Below are 23512 nucleotides of genomic sequence, written 5' to 3'. Positions count from 1 at the left end.
TGTTACGTAGCGGTCACCTGTTTTCCCCCAAAATTTCAGAATTCAGAGTGAAGTTGGCCAAGATGGGTTGACTTAAATGGAGATTAAGGGAGGGAGGAAGGAAGGGAGGAAGGAAGGAAGGAAGGACGGACAACTTAATGGAAACATTTTGCTGACCCCATCTACATACCTTCCATCTGGGCCTCCTGTTTGGGAGGCTGGAAAAAATTGGAAAGATATGCTGAGAGAAATGGGGGATGAGAAGGGCCAAGAAAATCCCCCACTTTTTTTGGTACCTACCAGGGATTGAACCCAGGGGAGCTTAACCACTGAGCCACGTCCCCAGCCCTTTTTATATTTTACTTAGAGACAAGAGTCTCACTAGGTTGCTTTGGGCCTCCCTAAGTTGCTGACGCTGACCTTGAACTTGCAATCCTTTCTGCCTTGGTCTCCTGAGCTGCTGGGATAATAGGTGTGTGCCACTGTGCTGGGCCCAGGTGGACCCTTTTAAAGACATGATGAGCCTGGCTAGAGAATAAGGGATCACCCTGAGAAGGTGGGGGTGGGGAATGATACCTTCCCGAGTAGCTGTGGTCAGGTGACTATGATCAGAAGACATGATTCTGCCTTTTACTTGCTGTGTGGCCTTGGGAAGGCACTCTAACCTCTCTGAACCTTGTACCTATAGGTAATTCTTGTGAGGATGAATGAAGTAGTATAGGGGATAAAAAGAGTGCAAACGTGAATTGGGGTGAGAAGGTACAGACGTGTTGGTTAGTAAGTGATGAGCACGCATTCCATAAAAGGATCTGCTAGGTGGGCTGAGCGACATTATGTTCAGAAGAACAAAATGTTATGTTCAGAACAAGTGGGCATTCAAGAGGAGTGAAGTTTGGATTGTTCCACGCAATGCTTTGCTATTGTGTCGACAACCTGAGTCACTGATTTTTTTTTTTTTTTTGCTTCAGTCCCTGGGTCAGGAGATGATGTATTTTGGCCTGGGTCACTGTCTTGCCTGTTCTCCTGGCATAATCAGGAGCCAGAGATGGCCCTGCTTCTGAGTTGATCAAGCAAGTCCCACTTCCCTGACAAAGACACCAGTGTCCCAGGTGTCTGGAGGTCGCCCTGTCTCACCAGCTGGCTCCTTGGCCACTTGAACCCCAGCCTGTCTCTTCCTGGCCCTGTGCATGGAGCAGAAGCCTCGGGGTGGAGTCCAGAGAGCGCTTGCTGTTTCTTCTGGGCCTGCTGAGGAAGTTGCCCGGAGCACAGCCAACTTGGGGAAGGTCTGGGAAAAGTCTCCCTGCCTTTGGGGGGGGCGCTGGAGGGGGATGAGGAACTTGGAGATTCGGTAGATCACTCTGGATCCGTTCAGACACTCTCCGCACGCAGCGGCCGGCGTGTAGAGGATTTGTGCAAACACTTCCTCTCTGGACAAGGAGGAATTGCAGGAGGAGGCTGCCTGTGGTACATCTTGGACTGTTGGAGGGATGTGTCCGCACTTGTGAAAGGGTGCCAGGAGGATGAGGCCCCAGCTGAGCCGGGCAGGGCCGGGGAGAGGCAGCCCGGGGTCCTTGCCTGGGGTCCGAGTCCTGCCTATGAGCATCTCTGCTGCGGGGGGCACCGGCTCCCTCCTTTCCCATGGAAAGCACTTGCTCTGGGCCCCTGGGAGGCCCTTCCTCACCCTGGTGCTGCTGGTTTTCATCAAGCAAGTAAGAGAAGTTCTTTATTCTTTATTAATATGTTCAGTTTTGCTTATTTTGTAATTGTCAAAGTAATTTAGGTCCCTTGCACAGAATTCAGAAAATAGAAAACAGTATTAAGAAAATAATGATCAACCCAGAATCCTAGCATTCAGAGATAATCACTGTTCATATGTTGAAATCTTTTCCTTAAATCCTTTTTCTATGCATTTTTTTATACAGCTGAAATGATGAAACATAAAATATTTTGTATCCTGGCTTTCCATTTACAACATATTATAAGCATTTTCCCATGTTGCATAAAGTCTGTGACCAGCATTTGAAATTGCTGCCTATATCCTCATTGATTTTATTAGCACTCTCAGTGTGTATATCGAATGGATGGTTTTTCTATTCTTTTCTTTCCCCTTCCTCCTTTCTTTCTTTTCTTGCTTTCATTCTGTTTATAAAATATAGAATGTGAAAATATAAAAATATACAATGTTAAAAAAAAAAAGACCTAAGCTATCTAGTATATAAACTACAAATCACTGAAATTCCACCAGCCAGAGATCACCCTTGTTTACATTTGGGAAACTTATCCTGCCGGATATTTTTCTACCATTCATTTACATACGATTTAGAACAGTAAACATAGGGTCCTACTATAAGTATTATTTTGTAATCTGTTTTTAATAACAAACAACACGAATAATATGAATACACAAATACCTAATTGGCATCAGGTCCCGTGCCAGGCACACCTCCCCAACCCCTTATCTCATTTCATGTTCTCAGCAACACGGAGAGTGGAGTGCTCTTGTTAATCCCATTTTAAAGATACTCAGCTTTTCCATGGTGCTGACCAGGGACTAGAGAGGCAGAAATCTCCTGTCAAGTCTCCTGCATGCAATCTCTCCCACAGGCTCCCCTCCAGCTCTCATGGCTTGCAAATGGGAACCCATCCCCTGGTCTCGTGGGATTTTTGCTGTGGCTGGCGGACTCCCATGGAGTGTTCAGAACATCCCTAAGGGCCAGTTGGCCCTGGTCTGCCTGTGGCTCCAGGGCTTCCATTGTTAACGGTGGGGCCCTTTTTGGGAGAGGTGATGCTGAATTCTGGACCTTGTTTCCACTCTCAGTTTATTTCCTATGAAAACTGAACGCGTCCAGTTAATTCCCTTGTTCTGTTCACCTTCTATCCACACGCCAAGTGCCGCTACAACATCCCACTTACTGTCATGCAACGATCCCCACGCATCATCTTGCTGAATGCCCACAGCCAAGAGGGGTAGTATTCCTGAACCCATTTTACAGATGAAGAGAATAAGTCTCAGAGGAGTTCCAACATTGCTTCCCGGCACGTAGCTCATGAGCAAGGGAGCCATTGGTCTCCCTGGGTGTTGGGGGGTGGGGGCTGTGGGTTGAAGCCCTGTGTTCTGTCTCCTCTAGCCCTCTTGGGAGATGTTGACATATGACTATTTATATATAACAACAGCAGAATCTGCAGTGCCTCAGGCTGACTTAAAGTGTTGACAAAGCCACACCTTAGCCCTTCAGCTTTGGTATTTCCATAACCAATAATGTGCCTGATGATGGGGTCCCCTCGCCCCCCAATGCCCAGCCTGTATGTGCTGAGCTCTTGGCACTGTCTGTCCTCCAGCGTGTGTCTGTGATTCTGACGAGCCTGCTCTTGGTTCTCCATCTCCAACCTTGTACTCTTTCTCCAGATGTTTATTTTACAAGGCTTTGCGTAGACGTTAGTTCATGATGGAGCTTGCTCATAGACGCTTTCCCCTGCCTGGAATATAAATGACCCTTGCCTGTTTGTTGGCAGGAAGTCTTCATAAAATTCAGTTAATGAGAAACTCGGAGGGATAGTTTAGTTTCTAAATACAAGCAAGGAAATAGTGCTAGCTCCGCACACACCCACTCATTTATGGTATTTCGGAGTTGTTTTGGCATGGAAAAACATAAACTATGGAGGAAGACTCTTGGAGAAGTGGATTTTATACATTGCCAGTATGCAGAGTTTTAAATTGAAAAAAAAATCACTTTTGAATGTGGATAAATAGTTCGATAGTATGTTATCCAAAACTTTTAAAAATGTGTGTGCTCGATGACCCATGCATTCCAATTCAAAGAACTTCTATGAATATAAAGATGTATGCTCAAAGTGTTTAGCTATGAGGATGTTTATCTCATCCTCCTTTATATTAGCAATCATCTGAAAACAACTTCGAAGTTCAATGCTGGAGGATTTGAAAGCTGAGTTATATCACATTCATTCATGGGATAATATGTCACTCTTAAAGGGTATTTTGATTATGATGTGTTTCTTGGAATGAAGATCTATTCGCAGTATGTCTTCTAAGGGAAAAATAAAAATGCCACAGAACAATATGATTTCCTTTTTGGTTGGAATAAAACAGAAAAACAAGAAAGTTAAATACACACACGGGCAGAGAAGGGTGTGGAAGTCGATGGTGATTTCTGAGTAATGACATTTTGATTTCACCTTCTTCTCTTTGGTTACCTGTGATTTCGACTTTATCTACAAAGGAAAATAGATTTATTTAAACAGTCAATAGGAAAGGATCTGCCCCTCCCCCCCTTTCTTATTCCCTTCTCAGCCAAGTTAATCATGGATGTTGGTCACCTGTGCATAGGAAAGAGCAGCAAAGTCAAGCTGGACTTTCCAATGAGAAAAAAAAAAAGTCCCACCCATATGACTCCTTTCCTCATTATTTGTGGAATTTTTGAACTTGGATGTGCCTCCTTTGTTTTGGATGTCTTTAGGACAAGTACCTGGGAAGACAGCCTGAGTCTGTCCAGCATCCCTAACTGACCAAATTCAGTAGTTTCTAGTGTTAGTTTATTTTTCTGCTTTTGGCAAAGAGCAGGAGGACAGGGGAATGTTAGTTCAGGGACTGGTTTTATTGCCTCTTCCTTAAAGAGGTCTCAGCGAGGTTTCTGAGGACCTATAAGTAGTGCTTTGTGCAGGAAAGGGTCTCAGGCTGATGACTTTGCAAATTCTAGGAGTTATTGTTTTGTTATTAATTCATCTGCTGAATTTGTTAAAAAAAATTATACGAGTCAGTTTTGGTCCCCTTTGGATGTTTATTTCTTTAAATAGTATGTTAATAAACTTACTTGTCACCTCTTGGGCCAGAACTTAGAGATGGAGAGAGAGAAAGAGAAAGAGAGAGAGACATTGGTTATTAGTAAAGAGTCAAAGCTCATTTCAAACTGAAACGGAGGGATAAACGCCAATTATTGCATCATCATTGTTACCACTTATTGAGGAATATCATGGTTCTCAAACGGTGTGCTAACGGTGCCTCAGGGCACCACTGTGAATTCATAGGGAACTGTTCTAGTTTTTGAGGAAAGCACAGTCATACCTGTCACTTGTCACTAGTAGTGAAACTACTAGCGCAAGGTATTCATGGCTTTGACATTAGATCACAGTTTCATCCTTTCGATGACCTGGTGTCTTTGAGAAACCGGGTTTTCCTCAGGTGCTGGGGCAGAAAGCAAAAACGGAACAGAATAAAAATCAGGGTGGGAAAGGAAAGGTAGGTGGTGGTGGTGTCTGATCAGTGCCCAGCAGGCACTAAGATGTTAAGAAATAAACATTCATGAACGGTTTGGATGGATCGACTTAGCAAATCGGACTTCTTAGGTCTATCTTCTGGTCTAGGAACACCTTGGAAAAATTACTGAGACAGTGAGGGAACCAGGCGCTGAGCTAACCATGAACCATGATCTAAGGATGACCACACGAGCTCTTCTTCAGAAAGCGGGCTGCGTGATTCTCTGGGAAACGTTGCAAAGGAACAACCCACAGATCCCATCCCAAATGCCCGTGGGGTCAGGAGGCCATGCTGGACAGTGGAGGGAGAGGGTGGGTTGGACTGGTCACTCAGGAGGCAGAACCAGGCCACCCGTTGGGCTCACAGATGGATTGATTTTGGGTGCAGGGGCTGACTGTGCTTGCATGTGTTTAACTACATTTGAATACCTTCAGGCAGGGCAGCTCCCCAGTTTACTCCACCCCCTATTGTTGCCCAGTTCTACCTCAGTCTACCTGGCTCAAGAAAGCCTTTGAGTTTGTTGCCCCTTGTAAGAGGAGACAAAGCTCAAAGCTAAGGACAAAGCCATGTGGGGAAGGAGCTGTGGGAACATGGGGTAGAATGGCACTGGACTTCATATGCCAGCTCATTACCTGGTGGCTTTATCCTTAGCAGCTTGCAAGTGCTTTTCAGGGCAAGGGACATGCTTATCTTTGCACCCCTTCAATTCCTCCTTCACACGAGGCCCTGCGCACAATGGGGCTCTGGAAAGATGCAGTTGAATGAAGGGTGGGAGAGAAGGGCCCTTTTTAAAACCAAGAGAAGTTGTACAGAAAAAAAAACTTCAGTTTGGATCCAAGATGGGGGCCAGAGGGAGGCAGCATTCAGTGTTGCTCTGAGACCCGGGTCTCAACTAGTGGGAATACTGCTTTGCTGAGAGTGATAGAGGACTCCTCTGCAGCTGATCCCTTGCAGGAATCAGAGCCACCGTGCCCTGCGGGGACCCAGGCCTTGGCATTAGAGTAGGACTCCCAGCTACTCTCCCACACAGGTCTCCTGGGTGCCTTAGGGGGACTAACGGCATCAGCCCCTGCACAGAATTCCCAGATGCCACTCCCACGCAGGACACTCAGCTCCTATGTGCAGGAACACCGGCCGCCACTCCTGTGTGGACCCCCATCTACTAACATGGGGCTCCATGGTCACCTCCGTCTTGGGACTCGGCAGCTACCACCATGGTCCCCTACTTCTGGTAGTCTGCCTGCACCTGGGGACATCACAGGCTCTGAAGAAAGCTCTGCACTCCACAGAGATCATCTCTGAATGCCTTGCACAATGCCATTGCCTGGCTCCCCCCACCTGACCCGACCCCCTATCACTGAAAGCAGCTGCCTCCATCTTGGGTCACCTCCATCACCATCTTTACTTGGGGCCACTACCAGTTTGGAACACTGGATAGACAGGTACTCATAGTTTTCTAATTCCCCCCAATCCCCAGCAGCCACTAACTCGGCACAGTGACTGCCCAGTTCAAAGCAGGCCTCCGTGACAGGTGCGCAGCCACCACAGTACAACACACAAGACCCCCGGAGGGAAAGGTTCCTGATTAGGAAGTAGAAAGGGAGAGGGTGAGGGAGATACATGTTAGAGACTAATTTAGAGACCAGGAACTGTGAGGTCTACAGGTGAGATGAGGAGATAAGACCTGGTGCCCACAGCACAGGAGCTGACCCCAAAGGAGATCCTTGAGGTGCAGTCTCCCAATGGACCAGCGTGTGCCATACCCCACTTCCAGGTGCCTTGCACCCAAGGCCAACCCTCACACCCTGGTAACCCCCACCATCCTGAAGATGGAGATACCAATTAAAAGCAGTGAACCCCACTCATAGGATGAGAAGGGAAGCAAGAAAGATACTCATCTCCAACCAAAACAATCCTCGTTTCTTCCTTTGAAAGATTTCTTTCTTTCTCTCTTCTCCCTCTTTATTCTCCCGCCCTCACATCCCCAACATATGTGAAAACAAGCACTTTGCATAAATTAGGATATTGAGGACCAAGACGACTGAATAGTATATTACAGTTGTGTTGTATATTATTTATTTTCTTTTATTTCTCTCCAATTTTTACTGTTAAATTTTTTTATTTTTCTTAATATATATGTGTGTTTGTCTTATGTACTCTACTGTCTTCCCTCCTACCTATCTACCCAAAAATTACTACTGCTATATTCTCCTGCTACTAACCTTCTTCTTTAGACTTCTATTTCATGCTTCCTAAGATATGATAACTCTATATCTTCACCTCCAACCTCCTCAGCATATCTTCCTACAGCTCACCCCCTGTTCTTTTCCACCATCAGAAACTGTAAACCCTTTTACAAACCTACTGAGTATAATGTACATAATAATAGAATTCACCATTTCTGTACATTATGACCAAACTGTAAATGTATTAATAACAATAATTGTTTTTAGGTAGTATTTTGTTTATATTGAGATCTGTTAACATTGTCCTTCCCCTCAAAGGAGAGGTACTGGGACCCTACAGGGATACTATAAGCCTATAGGGTAAAAAGGGTGATGCCTCAGATCCACAGAGCTAGAAAGGTATACACACAAGCAGTATGAAAGATAAGGGAAGAAAGTGCTCCAAACAAATCAAGATACCACATTATTAGAATCTATGGCCAGCACAGCAGATGAAATTGCAGAGAAGGAGTTCAAGATGTACATAATTAAAAATTCTTTGAGTTAAACTATGATATAAGGGAAAAAATACAGACAGCAAAAGATCATTTTGACAAAGTGCTACATAAGCAAGTACAGGAAGCAAAAGATTACTGCAATAAGGAGATAGAGGTTCTGAAAAAAACCCCCAGAAATCCTTGAAATTAAAGAAAAAAAATAAACCAAATTAAAAGCTCAATTGAAAGTATCACCAACAGATTAGATAGACCACTTGGAAGACAGGACCTCAGACAATGAAGACAAAATATATAATCTTGGGAAGAATGTAGATCATACAGTGAAAATGGTAAGAAACCATGAGCAGAACATTCAAGAAATATGGGATAGTATAAAAAGACCAAATTTAAGAGCTATTGGGGTAGAGGAAGGCATAGAGTTTCAAACCAAAGGAATGAATAATATATTCAACTAAATAATATCAGAAAAATTTCCAAACATGAAGAATGAATTGGAAAACTAAATTAAGAGGCTTACAGGACACCAAATGTACAAAATCACAACAGATCCACACCAAGGCACATTATAACAAAAATGACTAACATACAGAATAAGCAGAGAATATTAAAAGCCACAAGAGAAAGGAATCAAATAACATATGGGGGGAAACCAATTAGGATAATGGCAGATTTTTCAAAAAGGCCCTGAAAGCCAGAAGATCCTGGAACAACATATATCAAGCTCTAAAAGAAAATGGGTGCCAACCAAGAATTTTGTATCCAGAAAATTAAGCTTTAGACTTGATGATGAAATAAAAACCTTCCACGATAAACAAAAGTTAAAAGAATTCACAGCTAGAAAACCTGCACTACAGAACATCCTCAGCAAAATATTCTATGAAGAAGACATGAAAAACAACAATGAAAATCAGCAGAGGAACATATTTCACTAAAGGAAAAACTAATCAAAGGAAAAACCAAGTCAAGTTAAGTAACAAAAATTTTTTTAAAAAAGGCTGGGAATAGAAATCATGGTCTCAATAATAACCCTGAAGTGTTAATGGCCTAAATTCATCAATAAAAAGACATAGGCTAGCTGGTTGGATAAACAAAAATACCCAACAATATGCTGCTTTCTAGAGACTCATCTCATAGGAAAAGACATACACAGACTGAAGGTGAAAGGTTGAGAAAAATCATACCACTCACATGAACTGCAGAAGCAAACAGGGGCTTCCATTCTCATATCAAATAAAATAGTCTTTAAGCTAAAGTTAATCAAAAGGGACAAAGAAGGAAATTTCATACTGCTCAAGGGAACCATATACCAACAAGACATAACAATTATAAATATAAATGCCCCAAACAATGGAACCTCTAAGTTCATCAAACAAACTCTTCTCAAGTTCACGAGTCAAACTGACTATAACATAATAATTCTGGGTGACATTAACACAGCTCTTTCATCACTGGATAGATCTTTCAAACAAAAACTGAACAAAGAAACTATAGAACTCAATAATACAATCAATAACTTACACTTAACTGACATATATAGAATAGTTCATTCTTCAACGAGTGAATATACTTTCTCCTCAGCAGTACATAGATCCTTCTTTTAAAATAGACCATATATTATGTCACAAAGCAACTCTTAGCAAATACAAAAAAGTAGAGATTCTACCCTGCATTCTATCAGATCACCATGGAATGGAATTAGAAATCAATGATAAAATAAAAAATAAAAACTACTCCAACACCTGGAGACTAAATAATATTCATTTAGTAAAATGAACAATGGGTTGTAAAAGACATCAAGGAGGAGATTAAAAAATTCTTAGAGATAAATGAGAACACTGATACAACATATAAAAATGTCTGGGACACTATGAAGGCAGTAAGTACTAAGGGGAAAGTACATTTCATGGAGTTCATTTCTTCAAAGAAGAAAAAGCCAACAGATAAATGACTTAACACTACATCTCACAGCCCTAGAAGAAGAAGAACAAATCAATACCCCAAACAGTAGAAGACAGGAAATAATTAAAATCAGAGCTGAAATCAATGAAATTGAAACAAAAGAAACAATTGAAAAAACTGACAAAACAAAAATTGGTTCTTCAAAAAAATAAATAAAATTGACAAACCCTTAGTCACACTAACAAAGAGAAGGAGAGAAAAAAACTCAAATCACTAACATATGTGATGAAAAAGGAAATATCACAAGAGACACTACAGAAATACAGAAGATAATTAGAAATTATTTTGAAAACTTGTACTCTAATAAAATGAGAATATTGAAGTCATCAACAAACTTCTAGAGGCAATGAGTTGCCCATATTGAATCAGGATGATATACACAATTTAAACATATCAATTTCAAGCAAGGAAATAGTAGACACCATCATAAGCCTACCAACAAGAAAAGCCCAGGACCAGATGGATACACAGCTGAGTTCTATAAGACCTATAAAGAAGAACTAATACCTATACTCTACAAATTATTTTATGAAATAGAAAAAGAGAGAGCACTTCCAAACTCATTTTATGAGGCCAATATTACCCTGATTCCAAAACCAGGCAAAGACACATCAAAGAAAGAAAATTTCAGACCAATATCACTAATGAACATAAAAATTCTCAATAAGTTTCTGCCAAGTCAAATGCAAAAACATATCAAAAAGATAGTGCACCATGATCAAGTGGGGGTTTATCCCAGGGATGCAAGCTTGGTTCAACATACAGAAATCAATAAGCGTAATGCATCACATCAATAGATTTAAAGATAAGAATCATATGATCATCTCAATTGATGCAGAAAAAGCATTCAGCAAAATACAGCATGCATACATGTTCAAAACACTAGAAAAAATAGGGATAAAAGAAACATATCTCATCATCATAAAAGCTATCATTCTAAATGGAGAAAAATTGAAAGCATTCCCTCTAAAAACTGGAACAAGACAGGGATGCCCTCTTTCACCACTTCTATTTATCATAGTTCTTGAAACACTGGCCAGAGCCCATTAGGCAGACAAAATAAATAAAAAGGGATAATGGATAGGAAAAGTAGAACTCAAATTATCACTATTTGCTGGCAATATGATTCTATACCTAGAAGACCCAAAAAATTCCACCAGAAAACTTCTAGAACTAGTAAATGGATTTAGCAAAGTAGCAGGATACAAAATCAACACACAAAAATCAAAGGCATTTCTGTATATCAGTGACAAATCTTTAGAAAGTGAAATGAGGAAAACTACCTCATTTACAATAGCCTCAAAAAAAAATGAATTACTTGGAAATCAACCTAACAAAAGAGGTGAAATATCTATACAATGAAAGCTATAGAATGCTAAAGAAATAAATCAAAGAAGACCCTTAGAAGATGGAAAGATCTCTCTTGTTCTTGGATAGGCAGAATTAATATTATCAAAATGACCATACTACCAAAAGCTCTATACAAATTTAATGAAATTCCAATCAAAATCCTAATGACATTCCTCATAGAAATAGAAAAAGCAGTCATGAAATTCATCTGGAAAAATACTCCAGAATAGCTAATACAATGCTTAGCAAGTAGATTGAAGCAGGTGGCATCACTATACCAGACCTGAAACTATACTACAGAAAAAATAGGGATAAAAAGAACATATTTCAACATCATAAAAGCTATCTATGCTAAGCCCCAGGCCAAAAGCATAGTATTGGCACCAAAATAGACTGGTAGACCAATGGTACAGAATAGAAGACACAGAGACTAACCCACATAAAATTATAGTTATCTTATATTAGACAAAGGTGCCAAAAACATACATTGTAGAAAAGACAGCCTCTTCAACAAATGGTGCTTGGAAAATTGGAAATCCATATGCAACAAAATGAAATTAAACCCTTATCTCTCACCATGCACAAAACTCAACTCAAAGTGGATCAAAGACCTAGGAATTAAACCAGAGTCACTGCACCTATTAGAAGAAAAAGTAGGCCCAAATTTCAATCATGTCAGATTAGGCTCCAACTTCCTTAATAAGACTCCTATAGCACAAGAATTAAAATCAAGAATCAGTAAATGGGATAGATTCAAACTAAAAAGATTCTTGGCAAAAGAAACAATCAGTGAGGTGAATGGAGAGCCTACATCGTGAGAGCAAACCTTTACCACAAGCACATCAGATAGAACACTAATCTCTAGAGTATATAAATAACTCAAAAAGCTAAATACCAAAACAACAACAACAACAACAAACAAACAAACAAATAGCCCAATCAATAAATGGGCCAAGGAACTGGACACTTCTCAGAAGATGATATACAACCAATCAATAAATATATGGAAAATGTTCAACATCTCTAGCAATTAGAGAAATGCAAATAAAAACTACTCTAAGATTACATCTCACTCCAGTCAGAATGGCAGCTATTAAGAATATAAACAACAATAAGTGTTGGCGAGGATGTGGGGGAAAACGCACACTCATACATTGCTGGTGGGACTGCAAAATGGTGCAGCCAATATGGAAAGCAGTATGGAGATTCCTTGGAAAACTGGGAATTGAACCACCTTTTGACCCAGCTATTCCACTCGTTGTATACCCAAAGGACTTAAAAGCAGCATTCTACAGGGACACAGCCACATCAATGTTTGTAGCAGCACAATTAACAATAGCTAAACTGTGGAACCAACCTAGATACCCTTCAGTAGATGAATGGATAAAGAAAATGTGGCATATATACACAATGGAATATTATTCATCAATAAAAGATAATAAAATCATGGCATTTGCAGGTAAATGGATGGAACTGGAGAATTTAATGCTAAGTGAAGTTAGCCAATCTCAAAAAACCAAATGCTGAATATTTTCTCTGATATAAGAAATCTGACTCATAGTGGGGTTGGGAGGGGGAGCATGGGAGGATTAGACGAACTCTAGATAGGGCAGAGAGGTGGGAGGGAAAGGGAGGGGACATGGGGGTAAAAAGGATGGTGGAATGAGATGGATATCATTACCTTAAGTGTCGGAACACAGGATTAAACCAGTTAGGGTCACTCCAGGTGAACTGGGCTGGCACAAAATAATGACATACAGACAGAGAAATACTGGGTGCTCGGTTCCTAAGTGGCAGCTCCCAACATATTCCCCCTTTTTAATATCTAAAGGCAATTGGGGAATTTTGTCTTCCAGTCACTGGATTTTTGGTCCGAGGTTGTCATGATCTACTATTGAAACACAAAAGGAATTAGTAGAAAACATATCATTTCAATAACAAACCATATAGACTCTTTCAGCATATTTAGGATTAAGGTCATTTAATTTATTTGGAAGATCCAGGTTATTGTTATTACTCTGCCAAATACTTGTCAGAAGATTCTTAATCTTTTTCCAATTTTATCAGGAAGCATTGCATTTGGCCATAGTAACACTGACATTTTCATTTGGCATGGCATTTAAGCCTTTCCACAAACCATAGAGCAGAGGTCTTATTCGCCTTATTCCTTACAGGGGCTTCTAGAGCATTCTAACTTAGTTTCAATCCTTCCATCAGCACTTATCTGACTATGAAGGATCTTGGAAGTAATTTAAGTCAAACTATTAAGAAAAATTCACGTGTTGTGCATTTTTAAGACATAGCCAAAAAGGCAGTAATGTAGGAATAATAGATACTATTTTAAGTAGTCCCTTCAAGGATCATGAGATCAAGAGCTTGCCTAGGTCTGATTAATTGGCATGCACCTGTTTCAAAGCCTGAATATTAACCTCAGCATGTTAGCTGGCAACAGGACAAAGGAACATTGATGAAGGATCAATGTCTTTTTTCTCTACTACAACTAGCAATAAAATTAGGCAAGTTGTACCTTTTATAGGTTTCAGGATATTCAATCATCTTTTCTCTCAATTCTCACATTTAAGGAGTCTTTTAGGTCTGTCAGTAATGTAACAATTCTGAAGGCAGAAGTCAAACATCAAAACGTCCTTTGGGTGCCATCTCACTGAGGATTAAGGTTTCTAGGATCCTCATGTAATTTTAGGAGACCAACCTAAAATATATCCATTATTTCCAGACAGCTCATGTTGTACAGGCAAGACATGCACAATCCATCCACTGAGAAAAGGCGTCAGTTTCTATTGTAGAAGGATTAGGGCTATAATACATTGGTGGATATTTTATGTAAATAACTGGCTTGTATACAAAAATTCTATTTTGACAATTGTCCAGATGTATATAGTCTTAATTTTTAAGGACCAGCATAATCAGCTGGTTTAGGTTTCTTATATGCTATCTTTTTCTCAAAAGATACTCCCAGACAGCCTGTTTACCATAGGATCAACATATGGGTATAAGTGACCATTAGAGTCAGTACAATTAATCTAGTTACATGGGTGGACTTTTTAGTCCATGTTGCACATTAAATAATGGACCTGAGAAATGGGTCCATAGAAGTTTGTTCATAATTTTTACATACCTGACAAGCTTGTGAAGCTGCATGGCTGTAAACTTTGCAGCTGGGAGATTTACCTTCCTGTGTCAGGATTTTCAACCTTTCCATGATGACCGGTTTAAACTCTATCTTTTGATTTGATTTAACTTACTAAATCATGTTCTAGCAGCAGTAAGACTCTCAGTATCAAAATTAAGAAAAATTTTAAAAATACTATGTAAGATCTATTATGTGTGTGGGGGGTCCTGTTTCCCCCACTTTTTAAAAAATTTAATAAAATTGAGCAAAGTCCTGGCATAAGTCATTAAAGTTATAGATAATAGTACAATATTTGCATAATAAGAAAAGATTTACCATACTTAGTTTGTTCTGAATTTTGACAAAAGTCATCTACTAGCTATGTTAAGTCCAACATCAGTGAGTTGGAGAGGGACTATGGTGACTAGAAACCTGTTTTATTAATGTATGATTTAATTTTTGACTTTAATAAAATCACTAAAAATGAAGAATATAATAAAAATTTATATTTTGAAATTAGCTTCAGATGAACTCCAATTGGCTATTTTAATTTGGAATGAATGGAGTCAAGAGTTTATAACTTAGGAGTGGTAGGCATGAGAAAAATACAGACATCTATCTAAAATAGGAAGTACATATGTTAAATAAGCCTAGAGAAGATTTTTTAACCATTAATAAAGAATGAAATAGAGAAATGAATTTTTTTAATCTATGAATCCATGAAAAACTGTCATTGTTGTTATCAAACTTAGTGTTGACCTAAGTGTAGGGAGTTAATATCCCAAATATTAATGGGTAAAAACAAGTCAACAATATTAAGACAGTGATCTAATTTAGAATTTTATATAACATTGAGCTAGTAATAACATTTTTAGGGATCTCATGTCAAAATAATCTTTGTGTATAAAGAAACAGTTTTATGAGCATCCTTAATAACTTTATTTAATGTAGTAAAATTAGCTCTAATAATTATGTATAATTTATGGTTTTACCAATTTCAAAAATATCAATGTACATAAGGCATCATCTAATATTATTAATGTTGAGAAAAGCTCTATCATGTTAAATTTCTTATTAAAATAAGCTATCGGCTGTTGAGCTGATTTATTTATGGCTGTCTGTCTAATATTTTAGGGGTAACTATTTTTAGGGTTATTTTCCTCAGTGACAAACTGTTGACAGGGGCTCAAAGTTAAGACCCTGTTTCCATGTTTAGAGGCTTCCAAAAATCTGTTTATAACTTAGAAAAGAAGTAAAATTTTTAACCAGAAGGTTTATTTGTCTTGGGGTAAGATTAGTATTTTAATTTTTTTTTTCTGTCTGTATGTTTACCTTTCCTTTCCTTCATTGGTCTCCATTCAACTATGGTGTAATATCCAAACTTGACTATGTTAACTAACCTCTGTAGATCCCTTGGAATGATGAGGGCTAACTTTTGAAAACGAGTGGCCCCTTATAAGTTTAAGGTGCTGTATTGTCTCTTTAAATCTCTCTATGAAAATAGTAGGATTTTTATAAAGGCTTTCTAAAATTATTTTTTAGGTATTCTGTTTACCTGTTGGATATTAATAAATTTGGGGGAGTTGTCTGTGCTTCAGATAGACTGTTAGTTTTGTTCCTATTCTGTGTTATTGGGACATGGTTAAGATAAATCTCCTTTAAAACCATTTTTAAGATGGTCCTCTATTTTAAAGTTTACATAAGTAATAGCATAATATCTCTGTAGATAGGGTTAGGTATCTGGCATAAATTTTGAAATATTTCAATACATGAACTTGGCTCTCTCGAAAATCTCCCTGAATTTATTCTGGTCTATGTTAAGTTTGCGAGGTCCCCTTTGATCTTTTTTCCTAGTACGTAATTTTTTAAGGCCTTCTCTGTTAGTAGTAATTGAGACTAGATATGAAAATGAGACATCTTTTATTAACCATTGTAATTTTTTAGTATATAGACTAGTTGGTTCATTTTGATATTATGTGTAAATGAACAATTTTAAAAGGAACCCTCATTTCTTCCTGAGAGAAGGTCTCAAAATATCTCTATATTTCAGAATACTATCCTTTAAATAGGTGTCTCTTTTTTAATTTTTTTAAAGAGAGAGAGAGAGAGAATTTTTTTAATATTTATTTTTTAGTTTTCGGCGGACACAACATCTTTGTTTGTATGTGGTGCTGAGGATTGAACCCGGGCCGCACGCATGCCAGGCAAGTGCACTACTGCTTGAGCCACATCCCCAGCCCCAATAGGTGTCTCTTAATTGTCTTCTAGAAAATATGATTAAGGGGCTGGGGTTGTGGCTCAGCGGAGGAGCGATCGCCTTGCACGTGCGAGACCTGGGTTTAATCTTCAGCACCACATAAAAATGAATAAGTGAAATAAAGGTATTGTGTCCAACTACAACTAAAAAATAAATATTAAAAAAAAAGAAAATATGATTAAGATTACTTCCCAGTGTAGGGAGCAATATACAAGTCTTACAATGTTTCATGGATTATAGGTCCAGTTAGAAAATTTATATACTACAAATGAATTTCCAACAAAGTTTAGAATTTTTATTATTCAAAACTAATGTATTACTTTAATTTGGAGAACACCAATCCTAATAAAATGTTCTCCTAAATCCCATAAACATCCAATGATGTCTTTGAATCAATCAATTTTAGCCTCCAAGGGACAGTGTCAAAATTGGAATTTAAGTCAGCATTTTAAAATGTTATTGTTTAATCAAGATTGTGAATTTATTCACTAAAATTAATCCTTGTCTTAACAAGAATCACTAGGCAAATAAAGGCCTTACTTAATGGAAATAAACAACATTTTAATAGGTTTTTATCATGTCAAAATATGGAAAAAATCTTGGTTCATATTAGTATAATAAAATCTGGGGGGGAAAGTCTGAAATATCCTAGAATTAATCAGTTCAAATTATTATAGTCAATCCAGTTGTACATAAATCTGTTTTTCAATTATTTTAACTTTCTATATCATCTGTCAAGATAATGATATAAGGGGGCTGGGGATGTGGCTCAAGCAGTAGCGCACTCGCCTGGCATGCGTGCGGCCCGGGTTCCATCCTCAGCACCACATACAAACAAAGATGTTGTGTCCGCCGAGAACTGAAAAATAAATATTGAAATTCTCTCCCTCTCTCTCTCTCTCTCTCTCTTAAAAAAAAGAGAAAGAAATCATGTTAAAAAATGAATAAATAAAGATAATGATATAAGGATTTCCTTATTTAGAATTTTTTTTTAATCATTAAAATCTAGAACATAAAGACCTTGTTTTACCCAAAGATGATTTCTTTCTTCTTCTTAGGACCTCCAAGGTGTGCTTCCTCTCTGTGGAAGTATATTCTTGTCCTTTTAGAATTTTTCTTGGTTATACTTTGGAACCATTTATATAAATCTTAGAATCTAAACATATTATTATATCTTGATAAGAAGAAATATCTCAGTGAAAATATAGGTACAGCACTTAGACATTTTTGTTGACAGAATCATTTCTGTTTACCATCTTATAAAAATTTGTACAATAATTTGAGAATTAGAGATTATTTGATGGTTGTGTTATATTTTGAAATAGGTATTTTATAGTAAAATACATTTATCTTAAATATTTGTAACTATAAAAAGCAGAACATCGGATAAATGCATGTATAAGAAATATAAATTATGTGTTTTCTGCTGAAGGAAATAGATACATATTAATTAAACAAATAGACGTATATGTTAACTATTCTATGAATTAAGGACTATAGATTATCCAAATAACTGGAAAGATATGTATTAAAAATAAAGGTATAAGTTACTATTATATAACCATGGAATTTTAAAATAAGTCTCATCAAACCATGTGGCTCTTCAAAGTATTTGGATCCATTTATTTTACCTTGGACTAGTAGTGCACTTTTTATATTAATGACATCACATGATGTGGTTAAAATAAAATCCTTGTGTATATATTTACTCTTTTTTTATAATTATATAGTCAGGAATGAGAAGAATGAGGATTTCTTGGTTGTTATAGGAACATTGTGAGAAAAGATCTCATGATGCTGGCTTTTGTACCTGTGGCAAGCAAAATGCATCCTCATAATCTCCAAAATTAAAAGCAAAATTCAATAAGCATATGAATGATCTCTCATCAATGTAACATTATTTAGTAACAACCATAAAGAGGAAAAGGAAGGATTTTATTTATTTATTTATTTTAATTGATTTTATTTTTTTTTAATACATGACAGTGGAATGTATTACAATTCTTATTACACATATAGAGCACAATTTTTCATATCTCAGTTGGTATATAAAGTAGTTGACACCCAATTTGTGTCTTCAAAAAGGAAGGATTTTAAAGGAAGCTGTTAAGGGATAAAAAAAATCAAGTTATTTAGCTTTGAGGGCAAATCAGGCTTAGGGCAACGTAGAAGCCTGTGGAATCAGATTTTGCCTGAAAAAGATATCTTTCCTTAGTATTTACAGGTGAGCATTCTTAAGTAAAATGTAAGATCTGTGTAGCTCTGGTAGTAGACCTGGGTGAAGCAGGAAGTACAGGTTAGTGGCTGGGAGTTGGGACCAAAAGCCCTGATTGAATGACAATGAAAGGACCAATGGGAAGCCCGCAAAAAATGTGGGAGGTGGGACTCATCCGCCATTTTGTCTTGGCCATGTGGCTGGAGAACTCTTCTGGGTTCTCCACAGTCCAAAATTTTGCCTGAGGTCTTTTGTGTTTCATATGTCCAGTTACTAGCAGTTCTGGTTGAACCTTTGCTGCACCCAGTGACATATGTCCATGTTTTGGTGCTGTCTAGTCTGTGCTCCTGGGAGGGGTTACCATGGTTACTGGAATTAGTTGTCACTGTGTGTGGCCTGGGCTGGCTTAGATTGGTTGTTGTTTGCGCCCCAAGCAACAAAGAACCTTTTGGTTGGCTTCATCCTGCCAACCAAACACGTGGTTCCATGTGTCGTGTCCAGGTCCCAGGCGAGATATCTGTTTGGACCTTCACTCCAAGTCTCCTTGGGACACCATCTTGTGGGCATTTCGCCAGTGGGAAGGTTTGAGAATTGTGGTGTGAAATAACAGGGCTACATCTGAGCTTGCAGCTAACTGGGAGTTACCTTGTTTTTGTCTGCTCAGGCCACAGGATCTCTCCTTGAGGAGACAACTCGGAAGTGGGCTCAGTACAAAGAGGAGTGTCTAAAAGACTTACTTAAGAAACCTTCTGGTAAGCACATGTATTAGTTATCTGTGGCTGTGTAACAAGTTGCCCCAAAGCTTAGTGGCTTAAAATAGTAATAATCATGTGTCTCTCAATGTTCCTGTGGATCAGGAATGCAGACAGGACACAGTGGGCCTGACAGGTTTCTGCTCAGCCATGTCTGGGGTTCAGCTGAGAGACTCAAAACTCGGGAGCCGGAATCACCCAAAGCCTCCTCCCATGTCCACTGGCTGATGCTGGTTCTCAGCTGAAAGTCAAGTGGCAACTGGTAGCCCATATGCATGGCCTGTCCACATGGATTGGGATTCCTTACAGCAGATGGCTGGGTTCCTAAGGGCTAGCCTAATGACAGCCCATATCACTTTGTATGACCTGGCTTCAGAAGTCACACAACATCTCTTCTGCCAAGCTCAGTTGGATGAGACAGTTACAAAGTTCTCCCCAGGCTCAAGGAGAGTGACCATAAACCCACTTCTCACTATAAAGTAACATGACATGGGATGTGTATGGATGCAGCCCTCTTTGACGAAAGCTCTCTGCTACAATTACTGCCTAGTCTTCAATCATGAGTAATTTGTCAACTGAATTGTTATAGATTGAATTTGTGTCATTTTATGAGTATGTGACCAGGAACCTAGATCCCACAGATGTCCTTAAATCAGCTTGTTATTTTGCATATTTCATCGTAGGTGTGTTCTGGGATCTAATTGGTGAAGGTTTGACAATTGTTTAATCAAATTAATTATGGAACATAAGGCTTTTTGGCTGGATCTCCAAGTGTCCTTCTGACCCAGAGTTTCTGCGAGAGTTTGGTTCACATAAAGCAAAATTAGCATGACATGGACATTACATTAACTGACTAGGGTTAAACTGAGTAGATAAAGGCACCACGTTTGGGGCTGCATTCCTCTGCTGCCCAAATCATTCTTCATCTTTTACATATCTAGAGAGGGAGACCCACATAGCTTCCTTCAGTAGCAAGGTGGGCTTTAGGATCCAGGCCCCTTCTGCTTCTATAAGAGGCCCTGTGCTCAAATATTGATGTTCGTTCTTCTCTCCCTAGGCATATTTTGTAATGGAACCTTTGATCAGTATGTGTGCTGGCCTCATTCTTCTCCTGGAAATGTCTCCGTTCCCTGCCCATCATACCTACCTTGGTGGAATGAAGGTAATAAGCCTAACTTACTACTTTCTGACAATTTCTTTCAAGGCTAGTCCCTCCTGGATAAACTCATCAGATGCTAATTAGAGAGAAGGCTCCAGCCAACTACTTTTCCTAAGTCCTTTCCCCACGCCCCAAAGGTGTTCTTCTAAGCTTTTGGTAATATATCATTCTTCTTCTCCTCTTGTTTGCTGAAATTCTACTATTCTTGGGCGTTTCATTTATACAGCAGCTCCCTTGACTTCATAAATGACAGAGTCCGGACCTGGCTCCCACAGAATCTGACTGCACTCCAGGTTAAGAATGGTCAGTGTCATGGAGAGCAGGCAGAGGCAGGACTTAAACCTTCCCTTGCATCAGCTTTCGATGGAAGTACCATTGAATTGGCACTTTCAAGTGCCATGGGATTTGAGTGAGCACTTAACTACTTAGCTGACCCCAATCCTGTTTAAAGGAAGTAAATATTACTCAGGAAACCACCCATGCCCAAGAAGCCCAACATCTTGGTCGTTTTATTCTGGAAGCCATTACTCTTTAGAATTCTGTTACCTATGACCAAAGGCAATGCACAAATATAAGGACAACTAAAACTAACTGCATAACTATGCAGTTATGAAGCTCCAGGTAAAAGAAGGTGAGAGTGAGCCTCTGAGAAATGTCAGTTCAATAGAGAATCACCTCCGTGGTTCTTTGGTTTTAATATTTTGAGGCCTTTAGTGAGTGCACATGCATGTTCGTGCATGCGTGTGTGCATGTATGCACACACACACAGCCTAAAAGGAAGATGCATTTCTGGGTGAGAGAGTTACTGACATATTTTATGGAGCTGTTCTCTGATGAAATCCAGTTGGAATCAGTCCAGGAGGCATGAGGCTGTGAGCTTTTCAGGGAGGCTGGGAGAGAAGGTACTGGAGAACTGGATAGACAGAGGGGTCTGGATGGTTTAGGCAAACAGTTCCCATGAGAGACAGCTTAGTGAGGTGGAAGGAACTCAATGATGCAGAGTCAGACTCTGAAGTTAAGACTCAATCCCTCTGTTTTATACTCTTGAGACTGGACAAGTTCCTGGAGCCCGCTCAACGGTGGTTTCCTTGTCCGGAAAGAGAGGAATAGCTAACTTTTTAGATTACTTTGAGGAACAAATGAGAAGGAACACCCAGAATTGGCCATCTGGCAGGTCCTCTGTAAGTGGAGCTAAAGCTGAATCAAAGATGGAGGCCCTTGGATTCCTTCACGGTCTTTCAGCTTCCAAACGTCCACACATTCCTCAGGGGTGCAGAGAATGACCACCACCTCCCAGCTTCACCATCTGTTCCTTCTCAGGAGCTTTAGGATAAAGCAGGAATTCAAACTCCACGTTTACAAGAAAATTGAATTAAAGGTTCTTTTTAAGAAGTAGGTTCTGGGCTTCTGGAATGTACTAAGGGCAGTGCGATTTGCAAAATATGGGAAGTGACTCTCCCACTCAATTAGGTCTTTGGAATCCAAGTCAATTCCTAAAGTATTTTTCTCATTAAAACTTTAGAAACCACACGGGTTCCTAAAGTAAAACGGGCACGTGAAGACGATAGAAGGGTTTGGAGAAGAACCTCTACAAATGTAAAGGGATGAAGAAGCATTCTTTAAAGGAATGAGCTTCATGATTCAAGATGGAAGAGAGTGAGATAATAAATACAGGTTTTCTTGGCCTCTACAACTGATCAGTGAGGCTGGGGACTGATTGTGAAAGAAATAGTGTATTCCAGGAGGGGTTTTCCACTTTCCTCTGTAGGGGAAGAGTATGTGGAGCCCCAGAACGTGATAAGGCATAAGAAGGACACAAAAGATTGGTAGTTATGGAGGACAACATTGACCGCATGTAGCTGTTGCACTGGGGAGTGGGGTCAGTGGGGAGGGAGGTGCATCTGGAAGCTACTACAGTGGTCCAGGCAAAGGGATCAGGCAGAGATGAGAAGTTGGGGAGAAGGGGGAAGATCAAAGAAAAACATTGGAGGCAGAACAGTTGAGACTTTTTATCAGATGGTGTAGAAAATGAGGGAGAGAGAGAAGTGGGAAATAGAGGAGAGGAAAATAATTCTCCAACCCAGGAGTGGACTCCACGGTAGCTGGTCCTTTGGCTCCCCTCCCTCCCATGCCCCTCTGTTGGTACCTTGGTGGAGCTCAGCAGCACTGTCTGTGTGGCTTCCCAATCTCCTCATCCCCAGCCTCAGATCTGACCCCTTCCAACCACCCTGCACAAGGATTTTAAAAATGCCAATCAGGAGGTTATGTTGGTTCCCTTTACAACACCTATAAATGGCACCTCTGACCTGTAGCTTGGCCTTGCTGATCTGTCCATCATTCTCCCCCCTCTCCCCTGCCATTTTCCTGCCATTCCAGCCAAACAATTCCCAGTGGTTGGCACCCAGTGCCTTTGTTCACTCTTCTGCGCAGGATGCCCCCTCAAATGTTCTGCCCACATCAATAAATTCAACTTTAATTCTCACCTCAAATCTTTCATCCTTCTAGAAAATTCTTCCAGCAATTCTCCCCACAGTGCAATGGCCCTCTGCTTTCCTGAGGCTTCTTCTCTAACCTGTGCCGTCTCTGCCAGAATTTATGATGGCGGATGGCGCTTTTTATTTGCAATCTCCTGCATAGACTTTGAGTTTGCCAGGTTCATCCTAGCAGGCGCAGCATAGAGCATTATGATTGGCATGAAGAACACAAGTGTCAAGGGAACTATTGTCATTCACTCATTCAACAAATATTTATTTAGC

The 23512-nt window shown here is 39.5% G+C and overlaps 1 protein-coding gene across 1 annotated transcript in view; it reads left to right on the top strand.

Moving 5' to 3' along the window:
• The first annotated feature begins 1378 nt into the window (after positions 1-1378).
• Glp2r (glucagon like peptide 2 receptor) overlaps positions 1379-23512 on the top strand; it is a 77346-nt gene continuing 55212 nt past the window's right edge. The window contains exons 1-3 of the mRNA XM_046422173.2: positions 1379-1688; positions 19510-19597; positions 20655-20759. Of these exons, the coding sequence (XP_046278129.2) occupies positions 1500-1688; positions 19510-19597; positions 20655-20759 (382 nt within the window). The 5' untranslated portion in view covers positions 1379-1499. The remainder of the gene's footprint in view (positions 1689-19509; positions 19598-20654; positions 20760-23512) is intronic.

The sequence above is a fragment of the Marmota monax genome, unplaced genomic scaffold, assembly GCF_021218885.2.
Source record: "Marmota monax isolate L192 unplaced genomic scaffold, Marmota_monax_Labrador192_F-V1.1 WCK01_AAM20220418_F8-fsc00243, whole genome shotgun sequence".
Classification (NCBI taxonomy): domain Eukaryota; kingdom Metazoa; phylum Chordata; class Mammalia; order Rodentia; family Sciuridae; genus Marmota; species Marmota monax.
The sequence above is the reverse complement of the archived record's forward strand: the minus strand, read 5'-3'. Positions and strand labels throughout refer to the sequence as shown.